Raw genomic sequence first — 9,681 nt, forward strand, 5'->3', positions numbered from 1 at the left:
GCCACAGCCAGGTACAAAGTTGCATGGAGGTTATTAGTTTTTGAAGTAGTTCAGAAAAATTAGTCAGGTCATAATAAGCCTGGAATAAGGTTGATAACTCTTAGAGGGATGGTAGAGTAGAAACTAGTTACCTGGGATGGAGAGGTCATAGTGACAAGGGCTGCTAGCAGATATCCATATGGCTGAAATGAAGCTTGCAGCAAATAATTAACCCACTGAGTGATCACTCTTAATAAAATATGATAGTGGGCCAACTGACATCTGCTTACAGCTCTGGAACAGAGTGTTCAAATGGCAGCAATCGTGATGTTTCAGTTTAAACATCCAATATGACATATTTAAAATGGATCCAGTTCTCAAAGTACACATTGCATACCAAATTCAGAATATACAGACAATCTTCAAATCTGGCAGCTTGAGTATTTGAAAGCACTAGCCACTTTTGCAATCTTCCCTTTCCAGCAAAACCAATGAATTAATACTTGAATGAAATGCCTTAGTAATTAGCACAGCAACAGTGAAAGTTGGTTGAATGTTTTTACACTTCTGGTCTAAGGCAGAACACAAAGTCATCAAAGGGGTTACAGGCATTGGGCTGAAGCTGCTGGAGTTCTAAAACAGCTTAAGAAAATCTCTTTTGAAACCATTTCCAATCCATTCATTGAGTGAAATGTTAGGTATAGCTGTGGACATTTTTTACTTCTCTGCACTTATCTTTGTTAATCTGACATTGAACCTTTTGGACTTTGCAAGTAGAGCTATCATGGCTAGTAGTGGCATCTTCCAGCAATGGCTTAGACCAAAAAAAGAGACATGATATGCATCACTTTTCAAAGTAACTTTAAGCGTGACAGAGGGCAAAATGATGGCACTTGTAAAAATTTGTACCAAAATGTTTCTCAAAGCTCCTACTACTGGCTACAAATAAAAATAGTGCAATAGAAAAGACAAATATTTCTATTTTCTGTGTCATCTTAATGCCATCAGATCAGTTCCCAACATTCTCAGTCTGCATTCGGGGCATGATTCCAAGAAAAACATTGGTCAGGAAAATAACATTGCTAGAATTTAGTCCTTCTAAAGGAGTTTCATCAAAGAAACCACTAAGTAACATCTTAATAATCACACCAAGATCTTGGGTAGAATTGTAAAGCAGCACCAAGTGATGGGATTCTAATAACTTAAACCCTAAGATTCACTGAAGATCAGCAGCACTTAGCTTCTTCATGCCCTGTATCTCCTTGGAAATTTGATTTATGCTTTGATGCCATGTTGCTGTTTCATAAACATGGCCTTTGGACATTACACTGTGGTGACAGTACACTTCAAGTATTCTGGAAAGGAAAATGCAAAGCCCTTCAGCATGTGGAATAAACCAACCTGCCTCAGTGACTTAAAAAGCATAAACTTACTTGGGAGAATTGTTTTGTAGCGATTCTTACGCACTAAGCCTGGAATATCATATTCCTTTGGATCAACAAAGTTCATTGGAATTTCCTGTTTAAAAAGAAAACAACAAAAAACCACGAAAACACAAAAGACAGTAGGTAGTATTATTAGATTCACAAAAGGAATAAAAACCCCAAACCCATTATGCCCTCCCTGTGGGGGAGGCAAAGTGATGAAGTTAATTGAGACATATGGTACAGTACTTCTAGCAATTTACCACCAAAATATGATTGATGTTTCCTTTTACTGTCACTGGCTTTCTTTTCTGAAATCACAGAATCACAGAATCAGTAAGGTTGGAAGGGACCACACTGGGTCATACGGTCCAACCTCCCTGCTCTGGCAGGGCCACCCTAGAGCACATGGCTCAGGGCTGTGTCTAGATGGTTCTTGAATACCTCCAGTGAGGGAGAATCCACAGCTTATCTAGGCAATCTGTTCAGTGCTCAGTGACTGCACAGCTAAGAAGTTCTTCCTCATATTCAGGTGGAACTTCCTGTGCACCACTTTTTGCTGTTACCCCTTATCTTAATATGAAAAGACTCATAGTGACTACTTCATTAATACAAGCGACAGAGTTAGGTTCACTCCTAATATTATTAGAAGTGAATTGCAAGAGTAGGCACAGAACTAAGCAAAAAGTGGTGTGCAAGACACTGCTCCAAAAGGGATGGACCTCAGACACCATCTTTTCTGACTCCCATTGGTTCCTCTCTGAGTATGTAAGATAATAGTTTGCTAGGGACTTGCAAAGTATGACACACATTACGGCAGGTTGTCACACTGACCTGACTCTATGGAGCTGGGGGAGCATCACTGGTTTTGGTCATCATGCTGTCAAGCTCCATGGGCAAGCACAGCAAATGGGTATTCAGGGATTACCTGCTCTCTACACTGCTGATGCAAAGAACACACAGAGATGGAGGGGCTTCATGGTCTGCACTGCTCATCTCCTGCAATAAGCAGCCAACACCAGGTAAGAACAAACTATCTGTGTTCTGTCTCTAACACAACACTGAGCATATTGTTGTGCTTAACCGGAGGCAATTAATGATAAAAAACATTTTGTTGAAATGTTTCCTGTCAGTTTGAAGAACTGTTTAATTTGAGAACAAAACCTTCATATTTTTCTCAACTGTTACTTGGTATTTAGTCACCCCAAAGTCTTCCTGAGCCAAGCTCCATGGTCTGGTTTTGAGTTGTGAGTCATTCACTGCTCAAGCCAGTTCTTGGTGAAATCAAAAGGACTTTGGCCTGAGTAAAAACTCGAAATCTTCTAAGAATTTCAGCACTTAGCCCTGCAAATGTCCTCTCTGACTTTTCTTCCAAAATGAAACACAGCTTCTTGCTTCATCATGGATCTGATCTTTGAAAGCCAAGTAGGTTGGATAGACTGAAAATACATGATGCAGAGTAGCTGATGATAACTGTTTCATAAAAAAAAATCAGTTTACAATTTTTGATTACAGAAATGACATTTAGATTACACAGAATTTTATCTGTGCTTTTTTAGCTTTCATTAATAAATGAAAGCAACTTCAGATAAGTTTGGCTTCTGAATGTTTCTACAAACACCAGGAAAACCAATTCAAAATCTCTCAGAGAAGAGAACAACACTTTTTTCCTACTTCTAACATTATTTTCTTTTCTTGAAAGCTACAGTGTACCTCAGAGAATGATGAAACTGTATGTGGACTAGTCTAGCAGTCAGTCCAGACACTAAGTGAACATTCCCTCTCGAAAACAGCAATAGATGCTTTACTTGAAAAGAATCAGGGCTTGCCTACACAAAAGCTGCTCATCTTCAACTTGTACAGCACTAAGTGAATTAAAGACCACACACACCCAGTCTGCTGTTTTAAAACAGAAGCCCAGACTATCCCCTTGTTCATGTACAGTGAAAAAACCCTGAAATTGCACAAGGAGGGAGGACAGCAAGTGATAATCAGTGTTATTCCTTCCCTTTCAGACACGGGTCATGAAGAGGACAAGCAGAAAGGGCTGTTATGTTGCAAGACCTTCTTGCTGCTCTGCTAAGATTCCATGCTTAAGAGAATATTTGACTTGGCAGTATTAACTTCAGTAGCTCTTGATCACATGACCTACAACACCTCAGCATGCAAAGTCTGTGCCCTGGTTACCTCCCATCTAGAGCAGGAATTTACTACCCTGTTTAATAGACATAATACAGCCACTGTAGCGCTTTGCATACTATTTTCTTTGGTCAGGTCTAATAAACATGACAATGCCTATCACATGGGCACTCAAGCAATTTGGGAAGAATCAATAGCATGCAATGATCTAAAAAGCCAGGGTACTCACTACACCAAAATGTATCTGACCTTTATCCTAAACTACTTAGAAATCCAATTTGAACTGCTTGCTTCATCTGTGTAACTTTATTATCCCAAAATGAGGTAAAGAATCTTTCTACCAAAGCATCAGTGGATACACAGTGATCCAAGGAAGCATATTTCAGAATCCTAAAAGCAACTGACAGAGGAGCTTACAACTAGTGAATAATAGCCATGCTGTGCTTCAGTTAACCAGAGAACATTCAGTAGCTCTACACCTAGGATTCAACAGCAGAGAGGATGGATTAGGACTAATTTTATCTCTAGGGCAATTTGAGACACATTTCAAAAAGCTATGCCTATAGGAAATGTGGCTTATCCTCTCTACTCTAGTAAATGATTTATTTTGTTGTCAAAAAGTAGCATGTCAGCAGAAGAAAACCACAAGATTTGTGAAAATAAAGATTTGCTGTTGCTGTTGCCAGAACCAATTCTCTAGTTTTTAAATGACAATATCACTGGGAGCTTTCAGACACCACCATTCCAAGGGATGACAAATTTGGGAATTGCATTAAATGCTTCACTGATGAAAGTAAAGTTTTTATGCAGTACTTCTAGACTTGCAGAAAATAATAGCAATGTTCATAGAAGAGAGACATCACAGGGAAGTGGTGGAGTCACCATCCCTGGAAGTGCTTAAGAGGCATCTGGATCTGGCACTTGAGGGTATGGTTTAGGGGTTACAGCAGTGACAGGTTAATGGTTGGACTCGATGATCTTAGAGGTCTTCTCCAACCTCGATAGTTCTGTGACTTTATGATTCCATTTTTATTGCTGCTCCTAAAGGAGAAAGGTCAGATACTCACAAAGAACTCTGCCTGGAGTATGAAAGGATCCAGTGCTTTCTTGTGCAGTTCCTCTTCAGTAAGGATGTTCGATGCCGTCTGGAGGTATTCCCGGGCTGACTGTTCCCGTGGTGACATGACATAGCCAAACCCTTGCTCAGAACAGCCTGGGGTACACATATCCAGTGTGAGCGAAACATTTGAACCTCTCCTGCAAAACAGAGTGGTCAAAGGTTTGTTACAACAGAACAGACTGCCCCAGCTTTGTCAGCAATGGACAGTCCCAGTGACAGAAAAACAGCTTTAGGAAGGCACCCAGCTGGTTCTGATGGCTACATTTTGGTCCACTAACTGTAAAAAAACTAGTGATGCTTCTTGTGCAGACAAGACCAGAAGATGATTTAGTACACTGAAACATGAAGGCAAACCCTTTCATCATCCCCACCGGGGTAAACTACCAGTTCAACATTAATAATGACATGAAAAGCCAGCCACCACGGTGAATTTTTCTGCCTGAAAAACTTTCTTTCCACAACTGTGCCTCAGTTTTGACAGCATCAGAAGGATAAAATGAAGGTCCCAACATTTTAACAGTTACCTTAAAAATAGAGATGCTGAGTGTAGAATTCTTAGTGGCTTTACTATTAAGTTAGCCACGCAACAAAACAAAGAAGTCGAAAGACACTGTTAATTGAATACAGCTTTAAAGTATTTCTGAGCTTCTGTCAATCTTGCATTTCACAGACAAAAGTAAGATGCAAAAGCCTTCAGTGACTCTATATTTAGATATCTTTAACATAATAATAAAATCACACTATATGATGATTACTAGGTAAATGTTCTATACATCCACACAGTAAACCTATTTTTGATGAATCTTGGCTGTCAAAATCCAGTTAGAAGATGTGTGCAGGAGCTGCTGAAGAAAACATGGAAACACGCAGGCATGACCTGCTCACAGATAAGACAGTAGAAGTTGTTACTTGGATCACAGCCCTTTCCTGGATTCAGGAGTTTTTCCAAGAGAATGTGCAGCCAGCCTCCTGCTATGATTCACAGCCACGGGGAAATGATTTTGGATGAAACATGACCACTAGTGATAGACACTGAATCTTTAGTGACACCTTTCAAAATATTTTGACCTTACTCTCCTGTCTGCTATTAAACAGCTACTACATTGCTTCCCAGGAACAGATGCATTTGATAATGAATGCTTTTGGTTATTTTAGGGTTAGAAGAGGCTACATACATTAATGGTTCTTCAGCATGAGGAAATGAGATTATTTCTTCTTAAGCAATGTTCAGCAGTGTTCGAATTAGCTACTGATTAGCTTTCTAATGGTGTAGGTGGTTACACAATGGGTAGGAAGTAAGTTAGAGAGGCAGAATGGATGCCATAGAGGGATAGGTAGGTAATTCAACACAACACCAAACAATGGAAAAGTGACCAATGCTTGATGTAAATGACATTTATCAGAACACAGCTCAATCCTGAAATGATGTCTGGCTTCTCAAGCACATGTGTATGCTGAAAACAAGTTTGTTTTACATCTAAAGTGTACACATTCTACCTAGTGTGGTAATTTCAAGCCATTGCTTTCTTTTCCCATCTCTACTTTGACAGTTTTTGAATTGTAATTCATTACTTGAACCAACTGATTATTCCCCAACTGATACTCCCCAAATGATATTCCCCAGTTTTCATGATACAATAAATATCTTTCCTGCAGACTGGTAGTCACCTGAGGAGAAATGTCAGCATCTTTAAAATGACAGGAGTGGAATGAAATCAGGGACAGTGAGGAACACAAATGACTCATGCATTTCCAGCCCAATCTCGCCTGTAATGAAAAAACAACAAAACTCACTGACAGCAGCAGGTTCAGGGACAAGCCCCAGCGGTTACTGCAATCTCATATTTAAAGCAGAATATAACAATAAAAGGCAGGAGATTTTAGGATGAATGTTATAAACAAAGCATAAAGTGAGAAAAAAACATTCCAAGCTCACAGAGCGCAAACTGAAAGTCTCTTCTGTAATATTCCCTGTTACTGTGCCCTGTGGAGCTTGGAAACTCAGCATCATGCTTTTTAAAATCTAAGTTCTGCCCTGTGTTTTAAGCTTTAGATATGAGAATGAACTGTGGTTAGCACTCCAATTAAGCTTGAAAACCTAGAAGGAAAATAATGTGATTCATTGCTATGTTGGACCCTTCAGTAATCTCATTCTTCTTCATAACATCATCACCTTTGCAGAATTTCTTCATAGGATTTCTACCATCAACACATTTGTTCTATTTCAGCGAGACAACTGAAAGAACACAAAACAGAAAAAGATATTCCTTTAATCTTGAAACTGCCTTTTCCCAGCTGTGAATCTCTCTGAGAAGCTCCATTGCCCTGATGGTTCAAGCAATGAACACCAGCTTATCCCAAAGTTTCATTACTGAGTTAATTTGAAACAAGTTCATTTACTTTTGGATTAACTCATTTATATGAGAATTATTGCAAATTACCACTTTCTCTCATGGTTTGACTTTGGAGAAATGATGAGTCCTTCAGCATGAGTGACAGAAAAAAAATCAACAAGATCCACCTCTTCTGGAGGCAAAAGTTTTCACTGCCCTATAGTGGATTTCATGCTATGCAGTTGCCATCTTGAGGAATGGCAAGAGACTGATGAAACACAAATAGACACATTCCATAGAAAGAATTTATGGTTTAGATCAGCACTTGTTGACAGCTGCCTAGAAACTGTATGCTGTTTAGCTAATATGCTCTTATTTATGATTGGATTGTAAATAAGACAGGAAGTAAAGCATGTGCTTGTCTTTAAAAACACATTCTAAAGTGACACAAAGACAATAAATCTTCCTACTAGGCATAGAACTCCTAAATCCATGAAATCTGGGACCACACTTTCCCCTATTAGCCACATATACCCTACCTTTCTTGCAAGCCCACGGATTTAACTGTGAGAGTAGTTGGATCTGTCTCCGCTTTAATGTCCATTACGCAGTCAAAGACTGGAGTCTCTGGTACAGGATCCAAATCTAGGAAGTCATCCTCATTTTTATCCTCTGTCCACTCTGAGTAGGTGAACGAAGGCTGCCGGCTCACAGATTGGCGTCTGTCCTCTTGTAGTGGAAAGGGAGGGTCTGCTGGGGCTCTCAGGAGATGCCAAAACTGGAGGAAACAAACATTTAAAGAAGCTTTCTGCTTGTAGCCAGCCCTTCCATACAGCCTAGAGGATTGGGCTTTAGGGCACTGTCCCAGCTCACCAGAATGTGTTAGAATTGGAGAGCACAGAAGAGGACAGGAATGTTCCATGCAGGAGTAGTTTTGCGGTGCATGTTACAAGAGATGTTCACATCTCTCCATTCAAACCTGCTTTCAGCCACAGAGGTTTCCACAGAGCTGGTCAGGCTTAACTCGGGGATACAGTGGAAGTGGAATGTGCTTGTGATCATCATATGCAAGCCAACGTGATATCACTGCCCTTTTGTTCAGTTTCTTATCCTTCCTAGGCTTGTTTACAAAATAAAAATCTACTATAGTATTCTACAAATCAGACCTCTCCTGACTTAATGGTTTTCAATCTAAAATTTAGATATAGCTGGGTTAAGAAAAGTCAATATCATTCAACTGAACATCTTTGACAATCTGGCACTGTACCCTGAATTGATGTATAAACCCATTATTTTTTAAATTGAATTTTGATGCATCTGATTCTGAGGCTCAGAATGCCCCTTTCAGTTATTGACCAGTGGCAAAGTGTTCAATTAATTTATCTGATTTAAACATGGTATAAACATTAACTAACAAATATCATGAAATTCTAGGACATCAATGCAATACTAAAGTTCATATTACAAATCAGTGGAAGGTTTGAAATTACATAGATCTAAAAATTGTATGCATCATACTGGTTTGCACAGATGGTGTGACAGAAATCAAATCAGTAGATTGTTTCAATCCTCCACACAGGCTTCAGTTAAAAATTTCAAGCCCACCTCTGGATTCCAGGATCAGGAACCTTAGCCCAGCTTAATCCACCCAGCATTGAACTAGGAGTAATATCACTCAGGCTAAAAGTCATACTAACTATATTGTACTGTCATGCATCCTTCTGAGACTAAGAAGAGGTCTTATTTTCCAAAGTAAAGTCTCTTCCATCCTTTTCTTATACAGCTTTTAAATGGACAGTTGAATTTGGAAAATGTGCCATTAAAAAAGGTCAAATAACTCTTCCTAAGCTACTAAAGCACACTAGCCTGCATAGGATTTTAAAGAACAATTTTCTTGTGCCTGTGTTGTCTTCATGTACTCTCACTTCTCTGAGCCTAAAGAATGAAAGGAAGCGAAGTAAGTTTTAACTTCTGTCCATATTTAGCTTCAGCCAGTGTTAGACCCTCACAAAGCAGCAGTGTTTATTTGACAGTTACAAAATGGTTTTTTCTTTCAATTAATCAAAGTGCACAGGAATTACATCAGGAATCAGAGTACACAGGAATTACATAGGAACATGATTACTAGATTTTCGTGTTACACAAATTTGGGGCCAAGTCTGAACTGAGCCTGTCCTACATGCTTGGGCTGTTGGATGACAAGCAAGAAGCTGGAAGATCTATTTTGATTCCTTGATTTCTAGAGCTTGGCAATCCCAGAGCACAAGCCATGGTTCTTTCTCACACTGCAAGACTATGATAGCTGAGCAGTGCTCAACAGCTCTACACTGCTGGAGTGTGCTGCTGTTACCAGAATCAACACCCATGCCGAGGGCCAAGAGTAAGGTCTAGGTACCAATTCTATGTTACAGATTCTAGGGCTGGTATGGTGACATAGGACTGATTTTACTGGTGATGTAATCCACTATAAATCCAAAGGAACAAAAAGTTCCCCCAAGAAACAAAGCAGCTTTTTCTTTTTCTAGGTTGAAAGAAGCATGTGGTAAATAAGGAGCTGCCCAAGACTCTGGAAGAAACTATGTTGTATTTAAAAGTGATGGGGCTAAACATGGCTTCACAGTGCAAATTGTGTCTGAGAAATCTGGTGGCCTTCTACAGTGGAGTTATAGTTGTGGTGAATAAGGGA

At 39.5% G+C, this 9,681-nt stretch overlaps 1 protein-coding gene across 1 annotated transcript in view; it reads right to left on the reverse strand.

Moving 5' to 3' along the window:
* Positions 1–8,686, reverse strand: part of PTPN5 (protein tyrosine phosphatase, non-receptor type 5 (striatum-enriched)) — a 29,409-nt gene extending 20,723 nt beyond the window's left edge. The window contains exons 1-4 of the mRNA XM_009078260.1: positions 8,601–8,686; positions 7,535–7,831; positions 4,610–4,799; positions 1,413–1,497 (exon numbers count right to left, since the gene is read on the reverse strand). Of these exons, the coding sequence (XP_009076508.1) occupies positions 1,413–1,497; positions 4,610–4,799; positions 7,535–7,831; positions 8,601–8,686 (658 nt within the window). The remainder of the gene's footprint in view (positions 1–1,412; positions 1,498–4,609; positions 4,800–7,534; positions 7,832–8,600) is intronic.
* Between the last annotated feature and the right edge of the window lie 995 nt (positions 8,687–9,681).

Source organism: Acanthisitta chloris, unplaced genomic scaffold (assembly GCF_000695815.1).
Source record: "Acanthisitta chloris isolate BGI_N310 unplaced genomic scaffold, ASM69581v1 scaffold3247, whole genome shotgun sequence".
NCBI classification, from domain to species: Eukaryota; Metazoa; Chordata; class Aves; order Passeriformes; family Acanthisittidae; genus Acanthisitta; species Acanthisitta chloris.